The 26,403-nt window shown below is 44.5% G+C and overlaps 1 protein-coding gene across 9 annotated transcripts in view; it reads left to right on the forward strand.

The window, feature by feature from the left end:
• STS (steroid sulfatase) overlaps nt 1–26,403 on the forward strand; it is a 499,782-nt gene that overhangs the window by 131,368 nt on the left and 342,011 nt on the right. For 5 of the 9 annotated variants that reach the window (XM_010963972.3, XM_045523346.2, XM_074359112.1 and 2 more), the window contains one exon: nt 3,838–8,131. The exons of the other annotated variants lie outside the window; for them this stretch is intronic. In XM_010963972.3, the coding sequence (XP_010962274.2) occupies nt 3,838–4,211 (374 nt within the window). In that variant the 3' untranslated portion in view covers nt 4,212–8,131. Of the gene's footprint in view, nt 1–3,837; nt 8,132–26,403 lie in introns of those variants that run through there. 9 annotated transcript variants of the gene reach the window in all.

Consider the following 26,403-nt stretch of genomic DNA (forward strand, 5'->3'; position numbering starts at 1 on the left):
TCCCGCTCTGTCCTCACTGGGCAAGAACTCCCCGAGTGGCCTCATCTCACTGCAGGGATGTTGCAAAAACGTGTGGGAGCAGGTAGCTTACCTGGGGGCTGGCTCCGTGCTCTCCAGGAGAGAGGAGGGGTAGTCTTATGTTTGTGGCATCAAAGTTCCAGGTTGGGGGCACCTTTCTTCAGCCCCCGTGGGCTCAGAGTGCCCGGCGGTGACGTTTGGCGTGTCCAGTCGTCTGCTGGGGTGCGTCATTTATATTCCCGAGGTACCGATCTCATCGCCAGAGGGACAGAGACAAAATGCGGCCTTGGGGACCGTCTCCAGGACAGCAGGAGTACATCTGTAAGGCACGGAGCGCGACCCCACTCAGAAACGTCACGAGGAAGCGTGATGCTGCATACGGATGCTCACGTCTGTCCGTTGCGGGACACCGCACGTTTCACGTGTGGAGTTTCAGCCCCTTTCTTTACAGAGGAGCGGCAGCAGCCCAGGGGCCTTTCTGTCTCTGTTTTTGTTCTTTGTGCTCATTTCGGGGGCTTGTCTGCCGAGTCACCTGGAACCCTTCCCTGTGGCCAAGTACCCGCAGCCCGGACGGGACGGAAATCACAGAGGGTGTTCCTGTTTCAGGATCACGCAGCCCTGAGGTCCCCAGAGAATCCCACAGCATCCGAAACTCCTTGATTCAGTTTATCTCGCAGTTCATTTTAACACTGATGAAGTAGCTGTTTTAGGATTCCCCTTGGAAGCTGACGAATGCAGGGCCCAGCTTAGCTGTCAGGCTTTTCTCGCTTAAATTCCATTTTCCTTTTGGTCAGAGGACGGTCAACTTTCTTTTCTCTTTAATCAAGTCATTTTTTTTTTAAGAGATGATTTTACATAAAAATATCTTTCACCCGGTAAGTGCTGAGGATCACGGCATTTTGTATGCCAGTAACAGAGCCCTCTCACGGTATTATGTCACTGACAGCTTTGTCCTTTAATCCTGACAATTATTTCTCCTAAATTTCAGAGCATTTTTAAAACCTCTGCCAAATTATTGTTCCTGTCACTACTTAGAATACATTTTTAAAAATCCCATTTAATTTCCCCACATTGTCACTGTAAAATTTAATAACTGCTTCTTCTGGTCCCTGGACCTCAATTACAAATGAGTTTAAGATCCCTTCGTGGTCAAAATATTTATCTGTGACAGGTGAGACAGAAACAGTCTTTTTTCAGAGTAGACTGGAATTTTAGCAATCGAGGAAACAATTTTTCAAAACCTCAACTTTTTTCAGTAGTGTAGAGAGAAATTCAGGATGAAATACGTCATCAAAATCATTTTGGAAAATGAGACTAAATCTGCCCGTTAGAAATGAAAGGTGATACCAGGTGCCTCCTGTCTTATCCCATGATTTACCAATTCGCTCTTTTCCACTGAAATGACACCCTGGACAATGTCGACGCCTGGGTTCCTGGTGAACCACAGACCAGACCCTGAAGTGAGGACTCCTATCTTGTAAACCAACATTCAGTGAAGTGCAGCTCTGTTTGTCTCACGTGACCAAATCCAGAGCTGTCTAAAGAAATAATACAGAGAAGACACAATCTACTCTTTTTTATTAAAAGTTTTTTTTTTTTTAAATCCAAGTTGGGCAGTAAAGAGGCAAACGCACGAAACAGATTTCTGGAAAAGTTAATTCTGAATTCTGTGCTTGTCCGAGCTACGTGGCGATGCTGTGGCCCCTCGAATGTCAAGCTCGAAACACCCTCCAGATCTGCAGCCCTCGGAGCAGGAGCAGAAGAGTCTCCCCCCGACCCCCACCACGCGCCGTGCACGCCTCTGTCTGTAGCAGCCTTGGCCCCGCTGACCCGGCTTCTCCGTGGCTGTAGCTTCTTGCTGCTGAAAAGGCTTCTTTCTGAAACCGATCTGGGCCTCAGGGGAAGGAGAGAAGTGGGTGGATGTACGGACTGTCAAGGGAACCCACTTCGTCTGTAAGCTCCCCTGGGGAGGGACAGCGGGCCCTGCAGTTTCTCCTCCAGCCTTGCTCGACCGCGGGTCAGCCTGAACTCCTCCTTAAAAGGCAGGTGTGCTGAGCACCTGTCGCTTGTGTACATTGACAGGGATGTCCTGTGCTGCTTCTGCCAGCTTCAGTGATCCGCATAACGGATTCCTTTAAGTATAGATTCATCGTTCACGTCGCTTGTCTGGGCTTCCCGGTTCTCCTCGGAAACCAGAGAGGCTGCCTTTCCCTCGAATGTGCATGTCTGAGGTCAGGGGCTGTTTCGGGGCACGGCAGACACCCGTGACGATGGCTTTCAGTTGATTCCATTAATTTATTTTCCGTCTGCATCCGTGGGTCCCTCAACACCTGTAATTGCAAAAGCCACCGTTTGCATGATACAAGCAAACGATTGAAGTGAATTATGTAGGTGTGTGGTGCTCTGTAGTGGGAAAGCCTCTGTGGTTGTATGTGACAACGCTGTAAGGATGGAGCAAAACAAAGGACATTTTCAGGGAGGAAGGGTATATGTGGCTGAACTGGTAGAGCACGTGCTTAGCATGCATGAGGTCTTGGGTTCAATCCCCAGTACCCCCTCTAAAAAATAAATGAGTAAACCTAATTACCTGCCCACCAAAAAAAATAATTTAAAAATTTTAATAGGACATTTTTAGTACATGTTAGCTGTCTGTTTTTATCTGCCACCTTTTTCTACCCAGGAAACAGTTTGTAGACCTCTGTCAGGGGATGTGTGGTTAGTAGTCAGTTCTCAGGAAGTCTTATCTTTGTGGAATAAACAGGAGATCAGTCCTCTCACAATTATTTGTTGGCAAATCCCTTTTTTTCTAAAAATGTCAATATTGGGTATCTCAGGGAGCACAGAACTTACATTTTAAAACCTATTTAAGCACTCCGCCCTCGGGTGGACTTGGGATTTTTAACACCTTTATTAAGTATGCATTTATCACATACACAACATTAAATTCCGATTTAATCATTTTCAGTAAATGTACAGAGTTTTCTAACTGTAGTCAAAATCTAATGTCCAAATGTTTCCTTCACCCCCAAAAGATCGTTTCTGTAAGCCAGCTGCAGTCTGTCCACAGCCTCACTGAATTCTGGACTGGATTCATTTGGACTTTCTCAAAGCCAAGGAAATCGAATGTTAACCGAGGTCCTAGCGTGTGTAAGATCATTCCTGAAGGCTGTGTGTGTGTGCTGTGTACCGAGCCTCACCTCCGTGTCAGCCTGCAGCCTGCCTCTTCCCTCTGCTTTGTTTTAAACAAAAGTACAGGCTGCGAGCTTTGAACGTTGAAGGTGGAGAAGAGGGCCCGCGCCAGGAGCGGAGTCTGTTAGTTGCTGTGTGTGTCTGCTGACTGCCTGCCCTCCGGCTCCCAGCTGGGACGTTGATTCGGCTAAAATGACAGTCCTCTTACAGTTCTCTGCTCAAACAGTTAATAAGCTTTTTTCCTTTCTTGCCAGCACTGCCTCTCCCAAGAAATTAGGGATTGAGGAAAAAGAAGGAAGAGGGAGAGGGCAATAAGAGAGAGAGATGGATTCTGAAAAAGGAGAAAATGCCGGGGTTTTTGATACGGCTGAATTTGTACCGTAACAGCTACTCCTTTATCATCTTCTTTTATTGCTTCTCAGTTAAATAGCAGCGCATGTTTTTGTTTTGTTTTGTTTTAAGCTGTTGTTCTTACTCTTTTGAGCCTTAAGCATGAGAAATTCATTTCATCCAGAATCGACAGGTCTCTGCCTTCTTTAAGCACCAGCAGTGTGATTTCTGTGCATGCTCTGATTCGGGTGAGTGTGACCTAGTCCCCACGATGCCCACTTCTGTCCTTGTCAACCGCAGGCACGTCCATCTGGAAAGCCTTTTTCTTCACACCCAACTTCTCCCCCGAGGGCGCCAACGGATGCTTCTCCACACACGTGTGTTTCTGTCACGGACGACACGTCACCTACCACGACCCGCCCTTACTCTTTGACCTCTCCAAAGACCCGCGGGAGAGAAACCCGTTAACTCCGACATCCGAGCCCCAGTTCCGGGAGATCCTGGAGGCCATGCAGCAGGCGGCAGACCGCCACACCGAGACCCTGCGAGACGTCCCCAATCAGCTGTCGCTGGGGAACATTATCTGGAAGCCGTGGCTTCAGATGTGTTGCTCCTCGCCCAGCCTGTCTTGCCAGTGTGACAGAGAAAAGCAGGACGTAACAGGGAGCCGCTAGCTGTGTGTGTCTGAGGACGCACCGTGCCCGCCCCACCAGCTACATGACGGACGCACACTGGGAGCCACACTGGGTAAAGCCGGCCCGGGCAGCACCTGCAATTTGGATCATCCTCTGTCTTATCACGTGGAGACTCCGTCAAGAGCCCCGCAGTTACCCCATGGGGTAAATAGAGGCACGGATGTGAGAGTTCCATCCTCCATGGCCAAATGCAGGAGAGGGGATTCCACTGGGTATGTCCGACACCGGTGCAGACAGAGCGTAGCAAGGTGCACAGCCCACCTCTACACCTCTCAGCCAACGTGTATGATCCACGGCAGGAGGTGTCACTTACCCGACAAGCTGACGTGGGGAGGGTGTAGCTCAAGTGGTAGAGAGCATGCTTAGCATGCGGGCGGTCCTGGGTTCAGTCCCCAGTACCTCTAAAAGTAAGTAAACAGACTTTACCTCCTCCCCCCCACAAAAAAACAATAGTAAAAGAAATTTTTTTTTTTTAAAACTCTGTTTAAAAAAATAAAAGGTATGAGCTGATGTGATGCTGTGGGCACTGTGATTCTCACAGAGGTCACTGATGAAAAAGAGAATGACGTTTAAAAAGTGCTCTCTGTGGCTAACATACGCAACTTGATCATGAATAAAAGACTGCTTATTAAACAATAATGGATGATGGTGAGTTCCCGCTTGGCTATTGGAAGGCCATTACTGTCAATATTATTTTCAAGACGTACGAAATGCTATCATGACATCTACTGTTGTGTATACGTAGTTTCTTCAAGAAGTTTGCAGTATTTAAAATCTGGAACTAGAAGCTTATTACTGTTTATGTAAGAACAACAGAGACTCACAGACAGATTTGTTTGTGCAGCAGACTTTGGGTGGAACCCCTCGGGAACAATAATGCCAAGGCAGATCTCTTCTGTACAAATTTCTGTCCCATAATTTATAGCATTGTATTTGGGTTCTACTATTTCTTTGGGGAACGGAGGTTCTGAACTGAAGGACCACTTCAGCGATGCTACGGTTCAAGGAGTCCCTTGTGATGTAATTCAGAATCATCGGCGTGGAGAATGTACGATATTTTGTGTGGTGTCAGGGGGACAAGCAATCCATGATCCTTGCCCATAACCATGACATCCTGAGTTCTCGCAGAATTTAGTGCTGAGAGAACAATAGTTAATGTCGATACTTGTGTTTTGTGTGGTCTGATCCTGTGGCTAAGAAATATCTATTCCTGGAATCCGCCATGAGATGTGCACTGTTGTTTAAATTCCATTTCCCCCAAGCTCAGGAACGCAGGGACAAGGCGTCACCGGATCTCGTGGGAGATTGGCGGATAGGGACAGAGCTGGAGCGAGTTCCACCGGCCCCTCCCGCGGAAAGACGTCACCCACACGGAGAACACACCTGTCACCTTCAGACACTGTGCATCCTCCGCCCACACCGCGCAAATTCCTCTGTCGGTCAGTCCGCAGGAGCTGCCGTCCTTCCGCCTCCCATTCATCTCTTTTGGGAACATGTCTGAACATCACTCTCAGCTCAGAGTTTTCTCAATTCCATGAGGGTGCCAGTAAATGGAATGCCTGACCCCGCCGTGCACTTTGGAAAGGATGCGTGCTCCTGTGCCTCAGGCTTTCCGAATGTGGGCTGGAGTTTCCTCAGTATGTCCCCACTGGAGAATTTCTGAGATTCAGAAGCCTTTCCCAAGCTCCTGTTGAAGGTCTGCTAGTTTGGGTTTTAACCTTTCTTTTTCTTAAAAAAAAAAATAGAAATGATTTCCCCTGCCTCCCTGGGAATGGTTCAAAGTTGGAAAGCAAGCAGGATTCTTGCTTACAGTGTGGATTTCTCATTCCAAAACAATTGCCAAACATCTGTCACATCGTTGTAGGAAATACTCTCGTTAAAGAGTGCACGTTAAAGAGAGCACGTTAATAATGTGTTAGGATTATTGCTCGTATTATCAGGGAAAATACTCTGTAAGATCACTGTTATGAACTTAATGTTTAAGATGATTGTGTTTACTCCGAGTTGAACATACTCAGTGAAAATGGACTTTGACGGAACACTTTATGACGTGGGGATGTGTGTTTGAGGACGAAATAACTTGAGGTACTGTCACAGTGTTTTTATACATGGCTATGTATGGAATTAGTTGTTTAATCTGTGCAATACTAACAGCCAAGAAGGACACACATACGTCTGGATGTGCAAAGAGCTTTCAAGTATTTGCCTCAGAATAGCTTCAGTTGCCATTACCTTTCCGGGTATTTGAAAATCAGGTTTATTTATAATAATCACAATTACCTTTGACTTCAAATCACATACCGTCTGAAAGTTTTGCTTGGAATGTACAACAGGAAATTTCAGTTCCCATTGGTATGAGCTCTTGAGTTGCATGTCGAAACCTTAGTGGGTTTTGAAGCTTTAAACAAATTCTTCTTGGAAAGCAACTTTGTATTTCTAGCATTTCATGGATGTGAAAAGCTAAGCAAATGGTAACCTATAGATAGGCATTATTTTAGAAGGCCGGTAACGCCGCATGGAAAGCAGAATCCCGGCCTACCCATCGTGGGAGCTAAGGAGTCAAGACAGGAACGTGATTTCAGGTGGCCCTGAAGGGCATCCAGTGAGGCGTGGAGACGGACAAGTCTTTGGCACGCGTCTGAACAATGCTGTCTGTGAAGTGAGTGCACCTGTGAAGGTTTCCCAGGACCTTGTTCTGATGTTACTACAAAATTACAATAGAAGGTCTCTTGGCAATTAAAAAATTCCGTTCTCTGGGGCTGTGGTTTCTCACAGGACTCAGTTTCAGCAAGCGTGCGGAGTGTTTGCTGTGTTTGAGGCATGATGTTAAGTGAGGGGGAGGCGGGTTTCAGGTCAGCACGTGTTGATGGAGACCCCCGCCCCCGGGGCTCCACGGAGGGGTAGGAAGCGTGGAGACGGATAAGAAATGCAGTAGCCCCTGACTTCCACTGACTGATTAAAGGGCAGCCCAAGGCCACATTATCCATCGCACACTCGGCCTCTTTCCAGGGGCTCACAAACAATGTCTTCGTTTCTTCTACAACCAGAAGGAAGAAAACCTGAACGTTTGCGGTTGAAGATCAGATACACATGGATACCAGCGCAGGCGTAAACTAGAATTTTTGTGTGTTTTCATCCGGTTTATGTTTTGATGTAACCTGTCTTTGCCTGAAGACATACTTCTCTGTGTGTCCAGCTCTTAACTGGCCCCAGACCCAGATGAAGGAGCTTCTTGGCTGGACAGATGTTTCGAGCAGAGAAGTTAGAGGAAGCTCAGTTTCGTTTTGTTTTTAACGGAGGTGCTGGGGATAGAACCCAGGACCTCCTGTGTGCTAAGCACGTGCTCCACCACTGAGCTGTTAGCCTCCCTCAAGAAGCTAAATTTTGGTACGAAGAACCTTGTCCACCCTTGTCTGGTTTTCGACTGGATTCTTTAGGAAAACAGAAGTGGAGTCAGCCTAAAAGCACTTCTGCTCATGAAGTTCAAATCCTCAAAGTGACCTTTTCAGGGTGACGCGGTTCATTTTACCCGGCACACCTGTCCCGTCTTCAGAGGAGCAGGTTGTCAAGTGAATCTATACTCAAAGCAGAAACGAAGTTACAGACTGGAAAACAAACTTGTGGTGACTAAAGGGGAAAGGGACTGGGCAGAGGGAGGGACACACTGGGAGTTTGGGATTAACAGTTACACACGACTATACATAAAGGAGGTAAGCAACAAGGAGTTACTGTATAGCACGGGGAACTGCGTTCAATACTTTGTCATAACCGGTAATGGAAAAGACTCTGAAAAAGATTAGGAATAAATGTATGTGTGGATAACTGAATCACTTTGCTGTACACCTGAAACTTAACACACTATTGTGAAGCGACCATAATAAACACCTTATGAACCAGAAGTCTCCATGGCTGTTTTGGACAGGACCACATTTCAAGGACCTTTTGATATGGATGAAATGTCTTATGGTTGTTTTGCACGGAACCAATTATCCTACAAAAAATACATTTTTTTAGCATTTGATAAAATTCAACACCCATTTATGATAAAAACTCTCGACAAAGTGGGTATAGAGGGAGCATATCTCAACATAATAAAAGCTATATATGACAAACCTACAGCCAGCATAGTACTCAACGGTGAAAAACTCAAAAGCTTCCCACTAAAATCTGGGACAAGACAAGGATGCCCACTCTCACCACTCCTATTCAACATAGTCAAGGAAGTCCTAGCCACAGCAGTCAGGCAAGAGAGAGAAATAAAAGGGATCCAAATTGGAAAAGAAGAGGTAAAAGTGTCATTATATGCTGATGACATGTTACTATATATAGAAAACCCTAAAAGGTCCACACAAAAGCTACTAGAGCTGATTGAAGAATTCAGCAAGGTAGCAGGTTACAAGATTAACGTTCAAAAATCAGTTGCATTTCTTTACACTTACGATGAATCAACAGAAAAAGAAAGTAAAGGAACAATCCCCTTGAAAATAGCACCCAAAGTAATAAAATACCTAGGAATAAATCTAACCAAGGAGGTGAAAGAATTATACACAGAAAACTATAAACCATTGATGAAGGAAATTAAAGAAGACTTTAACAAATGGAAAGATATCCCATGCTCTTGGATTGGAAGAATCAATATTGTTAAAATGGTCACACTGCCCAAGGCAATCTACAGATTTAGTGCAATCCCTACCCAATTACCAGGACATATTTCACAGAACTAGGAAAAATCATAATAAAATTCATATGGAACCATCAAAGACCTAGAATTGCCAAAGCATTACAGAAGAGAAAGAAAGAGGCTGGAGGAGTAACTCTCCCAGACTTCAGACAATACTATAGAGCTACAGTCATCAAGACAGCATGGTACTGGTACAAAAACAGACATATAGACCAATGGAACAGAATAGAGAGCCCAGAAATGAACCCACAAACTTTTGGTCAACTCATCTTTGACAAAGGAGGCAAGAATATACATTGGAATAAAGACAGTCTCTTCAGCAAATGGTGTTGGGAAAACTGGACAGCAGCATGTAAAACAATGAAGCTAGAACACTCCCTTACACCATATACAAAAATCAACTCAAAATGGATTAAAGACTTAAACATGAGACAAGATACAATAAACCTCCTAGAGGAAAACATAGGCAAAACATTACCTGACATGCATCTCAAAAATTTTCTCCTAGAAGAAATAAAAGCAAGAATAAACAAATGGGACCTAATGAAACTTACAAGCTTCTGCACAGCAAAGGAAACCAGAAATAAAACAAGAAGAAAACCTACGGAATGGGAGAAAATTTTTGCAAGTGAAACCGACAAAGGCTTGATCTCCAGAATATAGAAGCAGCTCATACGACTCAATAAGAAAAAAATAAACAACCCAATCCAAAAATGGGCAGAAGACCTAAACAAGCAATTCTCCAAGGAAGACATACAAATGATCAAAAAGCACATGAAAAAATGCTCAATATCACTAATTCTCAGAGAAATGCAAATCAAAACTACAATGAGGTATCACCTCACACCAGTCAGAATGGCCGTCATTCAAAAATCCACAAATGACAAATGCTGGAGAGGCTGTGGGGAAAGGGGAACCCTCCTACACTGCTGGTGGGAATGCAGTTTGGTGCAGCCACTATGGAAAACAGCGTGGAGATTCCTCAAAAGACTAGGAATAGACTTACCATATGACCCAGGAATCCCACTCCTGGGCTTGTATCAAGAAGGAAATCTACTTCAGGATGACACCTGCACCCCAGTATTCATAGCAGCACTATTTACAATAGCCAAAACATGGAAACAGCCTAAATGTCCATCAACAGGTGACTGGGTAAAGAAGAGGTGGTATATTTATACAACGGAATACTACTCAGCCATAAAAACCGACAACATAATGCCATTTGCAGCAACATGGATGCTCCTGGAGAATGTCATTCTAAGTGAAGTAAGCCAGAAAGAGAAAGAAAAATACCATATGAGATCGCTCATATGTGGAATCTAAAAAACAAAAACAAAAACAAACAAAAACAAAGCGTAAATAAAGGACAGAAATAGACTCACAGACAGAGAATACAGACTTGTGGTTATCAGGGGGGTGGAGGGTGGGAAGGGATAGACTGGGATTTCAAAATTGTAGAATAGACTACACTGTATAGCACAGGGAAATATACACAAAATGTTATGATAACTCACAGAGAAAAAAATGTGACAAGGAGTGTGTATATGTCCATGAATAACTGAAAAATTGTGCTGAACACTGGAATTTGAAACAACATTGTAAAATGATTATAAATCAATAAAAAATGTTTAAAAAAAAAGAAATACATTTTTTTGTAATTCCCCGCAAACTTTATCACTTTTGAAATATTTTAAAATTGCTTCGTGTGCATTATATGAAAGACAGCAGTGAAGGTGATATATTAGTTTCGCTGATCTGATTTTAGTCTTAGAAAAAGCTCAAAAGACAGTGGAATGTTTTTAAGCCACCTTCTTTCAGCAACCTTTGAAATAATACCATGTATCTTGAGTGTAATATTTCCAATTAATTCATGAGATGCTTGTTTCCTGTGCTTTCGTGTTCTTAAAAGTCAGGGTTGAAAACGTTCACTTAATGCAGAGCGTCAGCTCCGTGTTAAAAAATCTGAGGGACGTTCTGCAGCAGGATTCGAAAGCGGCATAGTGCGTCTCCACTAAGGTGACAAGTGCCATATGGAAAGGTTGGGAGAAGTCAGAGTTTCAGATAATTCGGGAAAGGGCACTCGTGGCGTTTTATCAAGCACAGGAAATGCATCAGGTCGGTAACTGCCACGAGAGAGAGGCACCAGACAGCCCATCCGTCAGAGCTGGTACCGAGGGCACCTGTTCCCAGCGGCCACATCAGGAGCAGAGCCAGTGTGACTTAGTGCCACGTGTTTCAGTGCACCGAGGGTGAGGTGGGACACATCCCGGGGACACACGCTGCTGTGACCAGCTGGCGTATGGGGTGATGTTTGGTTAGACTCATTCATTCCGAGTGCTTCTGTGAGTTCATTTACTCAGTCTTCACTGCTTACGTATCAGATGTTATCATTGTCCCGTTACCGATGAGGAAACGGACGCAGAAAACAGGATCTAAATAGGCTGCTTTATGCTCAGATTTATGGAGTGATGTTTTGGTTGGAGAAAAAAAAAGCAAATGGATGGATTTTCACCCTCTCCATGGATGACTGTGTGTGCTGTCTGTTGAACAGCCCCAGGTGTGACATGAACACACCACAGTGGGAGCAGTGCTGTCTAAATCTGTGCAGTGCACAACCCGTGCAGCCGTACCTAGCAGCACTGGCTAGACTGCGACATCATACAGATAGCTGGATATGCAAGTCATTGGTGGAACTTATTCTGATCGGCCTCGCAAGGAACACAGGAGGGCGCCGTTGTGTGAGTTAAACCCGGGTGTTGACTCCATGAGCTGGCATATAGACTTGAGCCATTTCCAGAGTCAAAGAAGCCATTTAAGTATAATGACCGTTAAAAGAGAGTTCAGATTAACGGATCTGATTTATTGCATTCAAAGAAACGGGCGCCTGGTTCTGGGTTTGTTTACCGTTGTACAGCCAGCCATCCCTGTGGCGTTGGCTAAAGGATTCTGGCTTGTTGCACAGTCCAGACACATAATAAGGTTGTGCTCAGGGGTAAAGGTCACGTGTCACTTCACAGCTACAACACTGGTTGCCAGCATAAAACATTCTCTGGGCTCGCTCAACATCCCAGATAGAGGCTGCTCCCCCAGGTGGATCTCAGGGTAAAGATGACACCAGAGCCCCAGGTGGCCCGTGATGAACATGTAAGGTGAGCAAGGAAGACTCTCCTTTGTTCCTGAAGTGACTGAGATTTGAATGTTGCCACTGCACCAAAGCCACATTCTTGTTGACTAACTCTGTTTCCGCAAAAGAATAATTATTACCATTTGCAGAATACTTCATCGCTCATTTTTCTCCGTTAGTGAATGTCTGCTAAGGAATCCTGGGGCATTTTTGGACCCTGGAATATGTGAGGCTTAATCAGGCTTAAAAAGAAACTCATTTTAGATAGTTGGACTAGAGGAAAAATGAGGATGGCTTTGGGCCAGGGTGAAAAAGCAAAACAAAAAAAAAAAACCCACAAAAATTAACATTTACGTTGACTGTATCTTCAGAAATATACACATCTCCTAACCTTTCCTGAGGGGGGATTAGGGAAGTAAATACCACTTCCCAGGGTGACATGTTACATCACATGGAAATTTAGCAACGACCGGACAAGTTCAATGTCTTTGCTTCAACAGGAACAACAAAGCCTGCACTTCATGCCATTTTAAATGTGTTTAAAATGTTTTCATCTTGTTTAATTGTATCCTAAGATCTTTGACACTCTATTTAAACTAAAGAGAATGCATGGGAGGAGGAGGAATTTGCATCCTGCTATTAGCGGTTTCAGTGCCAGTAAACCATCCTCTGACCTTTTATCATTTGAATTGTTTGCCCTTTTCATTTTCAGCCCAATGATGTTTAGTGAATTCTGGTGCTTAAAAAAAGAAAAAAAATTATATAGTAGTATTGTTTTCCCACAACAGTGTTTTAAAGGGCAACTTGTGGTAGGGAAATATTTAAAACTGTATTGTATCATTTCCATCTCAGCGAGGCGGTGTTGAAGATTTTCTGGGACAATAAAGGGGCCTTCTGCTGGTGCATGGCTGCTTAGATGCAGCAGTGGTGACAGTTACAAGCAGGAATGAGCCCGTGAGTTATGTGCGGCAGTAGGAGCCCGGGGCGGGGGGGGGGGGGGGCGGAAGGCAAGAGGAAGATTCGTGTTCAGTTTTGAAGCAAGCGTGAGTCACCGCCACTTCTGTTTGTGGCCCAGTTCTCCTAAAAGATGATAAACTACAGGTAGGATGCCTGAAGTTGCTGTGGGTCGCGGGGTAGCAATTACCCCGAAATGGCCCGTCTTCCGTGATCTTCGATAGTGCATGAGAGAGCACTTGATGGATACCTCTGTCCAAACGGCCGTTTAGCTCCAGGGCGGACGCAAGAGCCAGAATCTCAGACCTCCCTCGCTCACGGTCCTGTGTGTCTGAAACGCGCAGGCATCCAGTGTCAGTACATCCCTCACCGTGCTTCAAAACTACAGAGTTCTCTGCAAAACACGTTTTAGAAATAGAAGAAATCCCTTCTGAAGACGCAGACATTTGTTCTGAGAAATGACAAGGCCTTTGGATCATCTTGCGATGGGATCTGGCCACGAGCAGGCTCCCTAACCGCTCGATGGCACGCGGCCTTTTCTAGAAATTAATGGCCGTGACAAAACTGGTTTTGCCCCAGCCCCGGCAGCTATGATCATGCATCCGTACTTAGTGTCGCCTGTCCAGTTTGAAACATTCAGCAGCAATATGCAGCAAGCCCCGTCCCGCTCTGTCCCTCGGTGTCCATCTGGACTGACCTCCTTGGCTGGACTTCCAGTTTACTGTTTTTGGACCATCACCACAGAAACGTGCATGCCACAGAAGGAAAAGGATTTGACCGAAGGGACGAACGTGTCTCTAAATCACCGATTTTGAGGAATGAATTTCAACATAAAGTGGTTCCTTTATCCGGGATGCCAGTAACGCCAATGCCTGAGAAGAGGGGACGGTCAAAACGATGGCAGCTGGATTTTTAAGGCACCGTTACAATTAAACGCAATTATTTCATATAACATATTTTAATTATCCTAATAAAACGGGGTTACTCAACTAGAAAATGATTTCGGCAGTACCATCTTCAGACCCATTTTGACACATCTTTCCTGCTGTTTTAATTGTGGTCTATAAGCATAAGCACAAACTGAAATAGTACTCAAAACCATTTCCTAGTTGGTCGAGGAATATTTTCCTGAATGAGAAAACATGGATTTGCCAATGTCGGGAGTTAATCACACTGCCCTAGGTTTTCTTTCATGTTGGCAGAGAAACAGAGAGTTCTTTCCAGCATGGAACTGAGCGCTCTGATTACTCTGTGGCCCATTTTTGTGGCCAGTGTCTTAGGTGTTATAAAAGCAAGCCATCACCATCAGACAAAATATGACACGGACACACAGCAGACTGTGCATTTTGATTTTTTTTTTTTTACATCAACTGGGATACGAGTAAAGATCATTTATTTATCATTTGCATGGGGTTGTTATGCTGAAAGGGAAGTACTTTCAATCTGCCTCTCGAAGTCTCAGCCATTTGAAATGAAGGCTTAGAAGAAAAATAACGTAATCATGTTGAGAGAGAGAGAGAGAGAGAAAGGCACAGTTGAAAATTTAAATCTTAAAATTCAGTCTCGTCCATGTTATTCTGAATGGCAAGGCGGGATAGAAAAAGTGCGTGGTGATTGCTAACCATAATTTTTAATAACAATAAAAAAAGTGTTGTGTTGTGGAAAATTTCAAACAAACACACAAGTAGAAAGACTGTGATACTGAACCTTCCGTGACCTCATCCGCAGGATTCAAGCATTGTCACCACTGTGCCAATCTTCGAATACAGCTGTAGCCCTGATATCTTCAAAGTTGGCCTGGTCGTTCGTGAGCCAAACATAACGATTCTGATGTTGCAAAGGCAGACTGCAGAAATGGCTACGTTGTTCTCCAGAGCCGATGCATGTTCATAGACGGGTAGGGTGAAGACGGTGAATTTAATAAAGACGTAAACTGTGTCAGGGTTCTTTGTGTATTGCACCATCTCAAAACTTGGTGGCTTCACACAGTACCCACTTATTTAGCTCCTCATTTAGTGGGTTGACATTTACGCAGGGCTCAGCTAGGTGGCTTTTCTTGTCCAGGATAGTCCCTGTGGGTGGATCTTGGCTCCTTCATCTGTAATCCATGGATGAACACCTGGGGTCACTGGGCTTAACAATGCCCTCATCTGTGAAGGTGGTAACATCCGGGGCCTCTCTCCACGTGGCTCCCACGTTCTCCAGCAGGCTGGTCCAGGCTTGTCCCTGAGGCTGCAACTCCAGTGGTTTCAGCACCAGCAGATGGGGGCAAGTACGGGTGTAGGTATTTTGCAAGTCTCTGCTGGTGTCTGTTTGCTACTTTCTGTTGACCAAATCCAGGTGCCAAAGCTTGATACATCTCAACGCTTCTAGGGAGTAATTGCAAATTCACATTGTAACACGACGTGCATACAGAGAGGAAGGTGGGAATCTGTGGCCAGTGTTACAATCTACTTTATAAAGTTTTATCAGTGAAAGCAGAACAGAATGACTGTGGGTGGGAATGGAATTTGGTGCAGCCACTGTGGGAAACAGTATGGAGATTCTTTAAAAAACTAAAAATAGATTTACCATATGATCCAGCAAACCCCCTCCTGGGCATATACCTGGAGAAAACTCTTAATTCAAAAAGACACCTGCACCCCAATGCTCATAGCAGCACTATTTATAATATCCAAGACATGGAAGCAACCTAAATGTCCATTGACAGATGACTAGACAAAGAAGCTGTTGTATGTATATACAATGGAATGCTATTCAGCCATAAAAAAGAATGAAATAATGCCATTTGCAACAACATGGATGGACCTGGAGAATGTCATTCTAAGTGAAGAAAGTCAGACAGAGAAAGAAAAATACCAGATTATCACTTGTATGTGGAATCTAAAAAAGTGATACAAATCAACTTATTTACAAAACAGAGACAGACTCACAGACACAGAAAACAAACTTATGGTTACTGAGGGGAAAGGGGGTAGGGGAGGGATAAATTATGAGTTTGGGATTTGCAAATACTAAGTACTATATATAAAATAAACAACAAGGTCCTAATATATAGCACAGGGAACAATTCAACATCTTGTAGTAACCTATATGAAAAATAATATGAAAAGGAATATATATGTATAAATGAATCACTATGCTGTACACCAGAAGTTAACACAACATTGTAAATTGACTATATTTCAATTAAAAAAATTAATTTGGAAGAATAAAGTGTAAAAAATACCAAAAAAAAAAAAAAGAGAGAGAGAGAGAGCAGTGAACATGGCAGAGTAAGGACCTCCAGAATTTCTCTTCTTCATAAAATCAGTGAGACCACTAGAAAAAGTTGTCAGAAATAACTGTTTCAGGAATCTGGAAATTAACCAAAGGCTTGCAGCCATCCTGGCAGCATTTGTTTGAGGAAGACAGTTGAATCTCAGTGAGAAGAGTGAGCTCGGTCGTATTTTAACATGCCTGGTGCAGTCCACCTTGGCCCAGCTCCACGGTGGCCTTGAGGAACAAGAGCCCCCAGGTTGTCCTTGCAGGCGGCAGAGAGAGCAGGGAGGGCTGGGCTCTGGCAAAGCCTCATTCCTGAGGGATGGTTTATTGCTCTGTTTTTGACCTGACTCGGAGCTCGCCTCGTGCAAAAAGGCTTTTCCTGGAGGGAAGAAAGTGCTGATATGTGCAACATTGTGGACGGACGTCGAAAACATTGTGCTAAGGGGGAAAAGTCACAGACAAGAAACCACATACTCTATGATTCTGTCGATAGGAAATTTCAAGAATGTGCAAATCCGTAGTGTCAGAAAGTAGATTTAAGGTTGCCAGGGTTCAGCAGACTGAACATTTATGTCTTGCCCAAAATTCATATATTGAAAATGCTAACCGCCAGTTGGATGACATTAGGAGGTGAGGCTTTGGGGAGGTGATTAGGTTGTGAGGGTGGGGCCCTTATGAAGGAAATCAGTGCCCTTATCAGAGAGACCCTGGCAAGCTCCGTCACCCCTTCCCCCATGTGAGGACACAGTTCAAGGACGTCCTTATGTGAACGAGGAAGGGGGTTCTCGGCAGACGCCAGGTTCTGCCGGCACCTTGACCTTGTGCTTCCCAGTCTCCAAACTTGTGAAAAATAAATTTTTATTTAAGCTACCCAGTCCAGGGTATTTTTCCTGTAACAGCTCAAACAGAGTAAGACAGAGGCTGAGGGTGGCTGGGAAGCGGGTGGCTGGGAAGTGACCTGTAATGGGTACAGTGTTTCTTTGTGCCGTGATAAACATGTTCTGACATTAGACAGTGGAGACAACTTTGTGACTGTACTAAAAGCAATCAAATGGTCTACATTAAAATGCTGACTTTTATGGGATGTGAATTGTATTGCAATAAAAAAAATGAAATCCATTATTTCAATACATGAAGAAAGAAGAAGGTAAGGTACGTCTGTTAGCTTTCAGTGATTCAAAATTGCCCCTGTAAATGGACTTTATTACAAAAGTGTTTAACTTCTACACCGTCTTTAGGATGGAGTCATGGGCTTTTAATGGCACTTAGTATTTTTCCCTTTGTTTGTTTGCCTTGGTAAATCCCCGAGTCTATGTTCCAGCTACTCTTCTTGCTTTGAATGCCCCCTTCTCTACCCACTGACTCTTATCCCCAAATTTATGAGCCACTGTTTTTCTTAGAATTCTCAGTTCAGTTATCTTCTCTGTGAAGCATACTGTTCCCTCATTGGAACCCACAACCACTGCTGTTATATCTTCTCTAATGTGTAGTTTCACCAAGATGTGGTTTAAACTGCCAGTTCCCTGAGGGAGGGGTGGATTTTTATTCATCTTTGTATCTGAAGTGAACAGAATGAAGCCGGGCACCTTCCCAGGAAGCCCCTACCGCCTCTGAACACTGGGAAGCTTATGCCTCCCACGATCTCTGCAGCTTTGACCCGGAATCAGTCCACAACATCCATTCCTAGCACTCTGCCCATGTTGCAGACACAGCGTGAACACAGAGCGATCCCAAAGGAGCTGGAAACTTACATGCATGCAAAAGCCTGCACATGGATGCTTACAGCAGCTTTATTCATAACCGCCAAAACTTGGAAGCACCCAAGGCGTCCTTTGGGAGGTGAATGAATAAACTGTGGTCCAGCCAATGAATTATCATTCAGTGCTAAAAAGAAAAGAGCTGTCAAGCCATGAAAAGACGTGGAGGAACCTTAAATGCATATTACCAAGTGAAAGGAACCAGTCTGAAAAGGCTGCAGAATGTGTGATTCCAACTATATGATATTCTGGGATGTGTGAAACCATGGAGACATTAAAAAAAAAAGAAATCAGTGGTCGCCAGGGGTGGAAGGTGGGGATGAATAGGTGGAGCACAGAGGAATTTTTAGGGTGGCGAACCTGTCTTCATACAGAATAGGCACTGTCATGGTGGATACACGTCATTCTACATTTGTCCAAACCCATAGGAGGTACCACACCAAGAGGGAACCCTAAATGTACACCGTGGACTCTGGGTGATGGTGACTTGCCCGTGTGAATTCATCTGAGGCATCTGGAAAGTGAGGGACACGTGAGAGACCCCCATCAGCTCAGCTGTCATCCAGAGCGGTCCCAACTACCCAAGTGAAAATGACTCTCTTGGGAAATACTTCTCGCATGGGAATCACAGTGAGCTACATTTATGTATCCACATTGTATCCATAGAATAATGTATCCATATTATGTATCCACATTATATCCATAGACTCTTCCAGTGATAATCATTTAATTTCTCATGAACCTAAAAATCTCTTTTGTGTCAGGCACGTGTGTCTTCAGTTTCTCCCTCAGTGGAGAACTCCTTGTCTTTCTTCAGGCTACTTTGAAATAGTTGAACTGTCTCATAGCATATCCTGTAATAGCAGATTCTTAAACTTTCCCCAGGGTTCTAGATCCCAAATTATATGTTGGTGTATGTGGAAATCTAGATGTTTAGCAATAAAAAATCAAAATGCAAACTTAGCTAGCTCTGGGAATAAAAACACTAAAACCCCAAAGCAAAAAGTTATTATTTTTTTTTCTTTTTGCAGATAACACAGGCTTAAAATAGCTTAAACTCACACTTGAAGATAAGAGTAGGAAGAAGGCCTTGGCCTAATTAAAATCACTCCAAAAGCTATGGAACAAACGTTCAACTTTAGTTATCTAAGAGATCATAAATGTAGGGGTTTGCAAATGATAATTAAACTTTAGCCATGGAATTAAAGCCTTAAAAACCAGCAAAACAATTTGTATGTGTTTGTCCTACCGCTTCAATCAAATTGATTGTTTAATTATTCCTTTGTTGTCTGAACTTTTTTTTTTTTTTTTTTTGCTTTTGGGGGATAAAAGCCATGAAGTAATTTTCCTAAGCTTTGCTGTTCTGAAGAAGGTGTAGGTCTTCTAAGTACAAAGTAGAATCAGTCTGAGCTAAAGTGCTGAGTGTGGCATCCAGAATTGAATGCCTGGCTGTTACTCACTTACACGAAACTGCTAGACCCATCACAGAGGACTCAACTTTATGTAGATTGTTAGTGAACGGGCTTCATCATTTTGTTGACTTTAAAAAGCAACATTCCTTAGCCATGTAAGATGTGGTTATTTGTATAAACACCTACATACTTTGAGTACCTGGCATTCAGTGGATCTGGCTCAGAATAGACCTTCACTTGAATAGGTTTGTTTTCATACTATTACCAGTTTCTTGGTTTTGAAGCCATTTGTTGGCCGTCTTTGATCATTAGCTCTTTGATACCAGTGCCTCATTCTGTTTAATTCCACATGGCAGAGAGCCTCAGGAGCAGATCTTCAGAGAAATACATCAACTCTGTCCCAGGTCTCACAGGCTTTGTCTTGGCAATGTCCATGTATTAGTCAGCTCTTTCCATAATAATGGTGTGTAACAAGCCAGCCCTACTCAATGGCATAAAAATACACATTTGTTCTCCTCCTCTCCTACACCACAGACCAAATGTACTCCTCTACATTTGGTCTTTGGTGTTCCAGTGTGGCTCAGCTGCACGTGTTACATTTAGGACCTAGGATCAAGGGGCAGAGAACAGAAGCACCCAGAGGAGCAGGAAGAAACATGTGCTGGTCTTCAGATTTATGCCTGTAAGTGTCATTTCTGTCCACACTTCTTTGAGCTATGATTGCTGCAGGTATCAGTTGGGATGAAAGTTTTTGTGTGAGTCACAGAGACTGAGATTAAATGTGACTTACATAATATAGAATGTGACTAGTTTTTAGATGGCTTTCTGTTGAGACTCTCTGAGTTCAAACTCCTTCCATCCTGTTTTTTTTTTTTTTGTTTGTTTGTTTGTTTGTTTGTTTTTTTGGTCATCCTTAGCATGCTGTTTCCTAAGACGATTGACAAGCTTGTTTTGTAATTTGGACCATGTTTCACTTTCCTTGCTCACTGGCTAGAACACAGTGACATGACTGAACTGAGCCACCAAGGAGTCTGGTCAATGTAGTCTATATCAGGGTAGCTCCGTGCTCTGACAGTCATTCTATAATTAGGAAAGAAGTGCAGAATAGACATCAGCATGCCACTGGCAGCCTCCACGACTCTCCCTAATGACTTACGTTCCAGCCCATTTCAGTATTGTCTCCACTGTGTTCTTTTAGTGTCAGACTAGGTCCACGAGGGAAAAATGATCATCGATCATCTCCACTGACAGGTGAGAAAAAAAAAAAGTACTTTAGTTGAGGGAGTTGTTGTCAGTGGGTGGATAAAGCAGTGAAGGAATTCTAGGCAGAAGGTAGGGAGCCAAGGAAGGGAGGGAGAAATCGTATGTTATTTCTACCAATTGCAAACGCTTTGGCCTTCTGGCGTCTGCCTGTTGGTGTGTGTGTGTGTCTGTGGGTGTGGGTGGGTGTGGGTGTGTGTTTGAAGATGGTTTCATGTATGTTAATTGTGAGGGCTGAAAATTAGTACTGTGGTTGAGAAGGCAGGCATTGAAAGGTTTCAATAAAGGGTCTTCCCAGAAATTAAACTAGAGCTGCAGCCTCTTTGTTGAACCCTCTTGGTGCCTACAGAGTGTACGTGGTTCAGTTGGGCGATGAACAGGAAAGTACAAGGTTTTGTCCTTGAGGCAAGTCAGTCACTATGTCACTGTGTAGACAAGTGATGCTCAAACCTGGTTTCTTGGAAGGGACAAAACACCCCACTCTGTACAATATTCTGGCAAATGCAGAGATGCTCCCTTGTGCTTCGGGGAGTTAGACTCGACTTTTGCAGTTCAAAGAAGAAAAGTAGAGACTGTGCTGGGAATCTCCCTTCCAGTATTGAGAGCACCGTTTTTACAAAAGGCTCGTGTGTCTCCCGGGATGCAGGAGGAAACGACCCTTCTCTAGAGGTGGCCGGCTCCCACTTCTTCCCGGCCCCTGTCCTGCTCCCCTCTGCGCTAAGTGTCTTTGCCAGAGGCTTGAGTATCATGTCTCAGGGCAAATTTCAATCCCGTGGGGACTGTAAGTGAATTCAAGCAGTAGCGGATGCAAGAAATGGGTTTCTGTCTCGAGATGTGACGTCTGTACCAAGCTGTATGTCTCTGAGGAAAGACGTCTGTTCCGTCCTCGTCCTTATGCACTCTGAGGCACCGTGTGAAACGCTCTGCAATTAAATAAGCGGTCGCAGGACGGGAGCATGGGGTCTTTAAATCCCACACGTGATAGTGTGTGCCAGATGGGTTTTGAGGAGACCACTCTACCTAGAAGTCTTTTCTTTTTTTAATTGCAGTACAGTCAGTTACAGTGTGTCAGTCTGGTGTACGGCACAGTGTCCCAGTCATGCATAAACATACATATATTTGTTTTCATATTCTTTTTCATCAAAGATTACTACAAGATATTGAACACAGTTCCCTGTGCTATACAGTAGGACCTTGTTGATTATCTATTTTATATACAGTAGTTAGTATCTGCAAATCTTGAACTCCCAATTTATCCCTCCCACAACCCCTTTCCCGCTGTGGTAACTGTAAGTTTGTTTTCTATGTCTGTGAATCTGTTTCTGTTTTGTAAATTCACTTGTGTCCTTTTTTTTTTTTTTTAGATTCCACATATGAGTGATATCATATGGTATTTTTCTGTCGCTTTCTAGCTTCACTTAAAATGACGATCTCTGGGTCCATCCATGTTGCTGCAAATGACACAATTTCATTCTTTTTTATGGCTGAGTAGTATTCCACTGTATGAATATACCACAACTTCTTTATCCAGTTATCTGTCAATGGACATTTAGGTTGCTTGCATGTCTTGACTGTTGTATATAGTGCTGCTATGAACATTGGGGTGTATGTATCTTTTTGAATTAGAATATATGGCTAGGAATAGGATTGCTGGATCATATGGTAGGTATATTTATAGTTTTTTGAGGAATTTCATACTGTTTTCCATAATGGCTGCACCAAACTACATTCCCACCAGCAGTAACAGTAGCTAATTTTAGGGGAGGGAGGGAGACGAGAGGTTTACTTATTTATTTATTTATTTATTTATTTATTTATTTATTTATTTATTTATAGAGGAGGGACTAGGGATTGAGTCTAGAACCTTGTGAATGCTAAGCACACGCTTTACCACTTGAGCTATAACCTCCCCACAACTCTAGCTAATTTTGATTGACAGCTAGTTTTGCATGACAATTTTATGTATATATATATATTTATAATTAGCTAATGTGTATTGCCTACGTCCTGGGTACCAGGCGCTCTTTAAAAGCCTTCTGTGTATTGACTCTGTCACTTCTCAAAAAGCATTATGAGGTGTTTCACCCCTACTCCCCAGATATGGAAACTGAGACCTGGAAACGACAGTCCCTTGCCTTAAGCCGTCACCTAGGTAAGGGTTAGAGCTGCCATCTGCAGCTTGGCGGTGTGGCTCAGATGTCACACTGTCAGCCTGTGAATTAGCCACCCATCAGAGAGTCTCCCAGGAGCACATTAGGTTGTACGTTACATGGAAGGAAATGTGAGTTTTATACACGGTGTCCTTGGTGTGTTTATTGGTCGGGTTACGATGTAGGATCCTTGACTGTCCTAGAACAGGGTCGGACCAGTGTTCTGTTAAGATGTCTGTGGATACCAAGCCAGGGGTTTCCAGTGATTCAGCCGATGAATGCTGTTGGATATTGTCGGATATTGCCAGATGAATGCTGTTGGATATTGTCGGATATTGCAGCTCTACCAGAAAAAGAAAGGAAGTGGCACGTATTGGGGGACAGTGGCAGCGGTGTAAGGACCAGGAGCACGTCACTAAGCAGGAGCATTGTTCCCTGGAGTGTAGCTGGGACGAGGTGTGGTTTTGACTGAGTCGGGTGAAGGCAGCTCTCCCCTCTGGACAAAATCCTCACTCACGTTCTTACCCCATATTCTGCAGGTGTCATCCAGGGAACCTTCTCTCGTTGTCTCAGAGAACACGGGCTTGCCCACTACTGCACCTGCTTTTAAAACTCCACATCTACCAGTGCTGCAGCCCTCTACTCAATTCCTTTCTGCGAGGTGGACGTACCTACCGCCTTGGAGGGTTATGATATGATGTGATCAAGACACACACGCTGGCATATCAGAGTGATCGCAGTATCTAGACCGTACGCCCCACGCTCGTTTGTTCACACTCTTTGGCGTCAAATGCCCCACACCCTTGGCCCGCCCCCTGGTAGACCTTGTGTCCTTACTGCACGATCTGTCCCATTCCCCAAGGCAGCAGCTGTTCACACACTATTTTCTTGTTTCTACCCTTGGTCCCCTCCTCTCTCCCTGACTCTTACCGAACTAAGAACACGGTCTTCCGTGGACCGGGGCGTCTACCAGCTTTTGCACCTTCCATCTTGAATGTGCTCTGTGCCCTTGCGTTGTCCTTCCATGTTGGCAGACTCCCCTCCAAAAGGCTCACCGGTTCTACTGGGCTCTCCTGGTCTTGAATCCACTCACGGCCCCCTCGCTCTGGGATCCTGACCCACCACCTGCATGTGTCTTCTGTAGCTCTAGCCTCTTCCTTTCCACCGGATTTCCCTCCCCTAGACATTCCCTTCAGCCCTCCTCGCCTGGCACGCTAACGCATCATCCCATTCTTGGTTGCGTCTCAAAGCCTTGCTGCATCATAGTGCAGAAGGGCACCTGTGTGGTTTTTGCCCCTGCCTCTCTGGCCCAGCCTCCAACGCTGGACTGCAGCGCCTCCAGTGCTGTCCACTTGGAACTCTCCTTTCAAAGGCCCCTAGTACCCTGTGCGTCGCCCACTCAAGTGGCCTCCTTTCAGGTTCATTCTAGTGGAATTCTTCATGCCACGCGACACGGCCAAGCAGCTCTACTTTTTAAAACCCTCCTTGTGGGTCCTGGGAACCAGTCATTCCAAGTTCGCCTCTAAGCTCATTAGATCACTCATTTTCCTTTGAGGAATTCTCTGTTTCCCCACCCTTTGTCCCTCATCCGACCCCCTGCTCCCTTTCTATGAAGTCTCGGATTTTCCGCTAGAACTCTCTGATCGCCCGTTTTCTGTTCACTCCTGGCTGTCACGGCTTCCTCACAGCCCCCTCCTCTGCGAGCCCTAACTTTACCTGAAACTGCAGTCAGTGGTATACATTGCTCACTACACGCTTTAAACCCAGCACATCCCAAACAGATTAATTAACCTCACCTTGCCCTGCGGGAAAGGAAAGAAAAGAGACTACAGGCAGCCCGACTCCTGCTCATAGCTAATTGCATTACCAGCCTCTGCGTCCTCTAGCCTCAAAATGTGGAAGTCACCTTTTCTCTCTTCCTCAACTCTTCATGTAATTTTTACCGAGTTGTGTTGATTCCACTTTAGAAATGTCTCTTGAACGGGTCCACATTTATTGATTCCAGGGGCCACTCTCTTGTTTCCAGGACTTGTCATGTCTTGTCTGGATTACTCCTGACTGGTCATCCTTCCTACGGCTTCTTGCCCACGCCAGTCTGTTCTCCAGACACATGCTGGTACTTTCGTTCTGGATACTCATTCCCGAGCCTTATCCTCCTGTCTCTCGTTGGCTCTTCTCTCTGTATTTCTTACGTTTCGTCCACATCAGGTAACTTGCCTTTTCCTCTGCTTGGTCACGGCCACGTACCTTCGCTCATGCTAACCGAGCTTGCCGACCGGAATGTCTTTTCTCCTCCGCTCCCCCGCCCCCTACTGAAGTTTTCTCATCCCACCATTAAACAGTGATCGCGAACTTAGCAGCTCCAAAGGTCACACGTTTATTATCTCACAGGTGTTGCAGGTCAGACGTAGAGGAGACAAGGTTGCTTTGTTTCTCTGCTCTGGGTTTCCTAAGGGTAAACTCAAAGTGATGGATGGATGGAGATGCACTCTGGAGTTTCGGAGGGAGAATCTGCTTTCACACCCTTTCAGGCGGTTGGCAGAATTCAGTTCCTTCTGGCTGTAGGACTGGGTTCCGTAGCTTCTTGCGGGCTGTCAGCTGTGGGGCCATTCTGAGCTCCTCATGGCCCCCCGTGTTCTTGCCACATCGCCCCTTCCATCTTTAAGCCAACAACAGCACACCATGTTCCTGCCATGCTTCTCCTGACACATCTCTCCCACTCCAGCTGTAAAAAGTTCTCTGCTTTTTAGTATTCATGTGACTGGGTTGGGCCAAACTCTATAATGCAGGATTATCTCCATATCGTAAAGTCTGTAAACTGGATTACATCTGCAGATGTCATTGTCACGTAACTTGACATGTCCATTAGTTCAGGGGATTAGGGTGTGGACATCTTTGTGTGTGGGGGGGGGGCCTTCTGCTCACCACAAAAACCCAACGATTTTTCACAACACAGATTCCGTCTCTGTAAGGCGACGTTTGCTCTGCTGCATCCTACAAGGTGTTATTGTAACATTGCACTCATTCATGTCTTCTTCATGCAGGATCTCACTTTACACAATATTTAATTTATAGGAACTTGTTTGTAAGTCTGCTTCTGAACCAACAATGATAAATTCCTCAGAACTCAGGAAACACACTCTGATCGCCTTGATATTCGTAGGTGGAATCCAGCACAGAGGCCTCATGCATTTGTGAAATAAATTGAGAGCGTTCTACAATATTTCAGTGACACTTTCTTAAACACTTGCTAAATCTGAAGCACTTTGACCTCCGGATCAGGAGCAATTGAAGGTATCAGTAGGGGGAGGGTGTAGCTCAGTGGTAGAGCCTGTGCCTAGCATGCTCAACGTCCCGGGTTCAATCCCCAGTCCCTCCATTAAAAATAATAAATAAATATATAACCTAATTCCCTCCCCCCACCAAAATAAACCAAAAAATAGTAATAATTTAAAAATTTTTTTAAAGATATCAATAAATGTAAACTGTGATTGGCGAGTCTTCGTGTGTTACACACATCAAGACCCACTCTGACTTACAGAGAAACAGAAGTGCCCCCCCAACACCCA

This window comes from Camelus bactrianus, chromosome X (assembly GCF_048773025.1).
Source record: "Camelus bactrianus isolate YW-2024 breed Bactrian camel chromosome X, ASM4877302v1, whole genome shotgun sequence".
NCBI classification, from domain to species: domain Eukaryota; kingdom Metazoa; phylum Chordata; class Mammalia; order Artiodactyla; family Camelidae; genus Camelus; species Camelus bactrianus.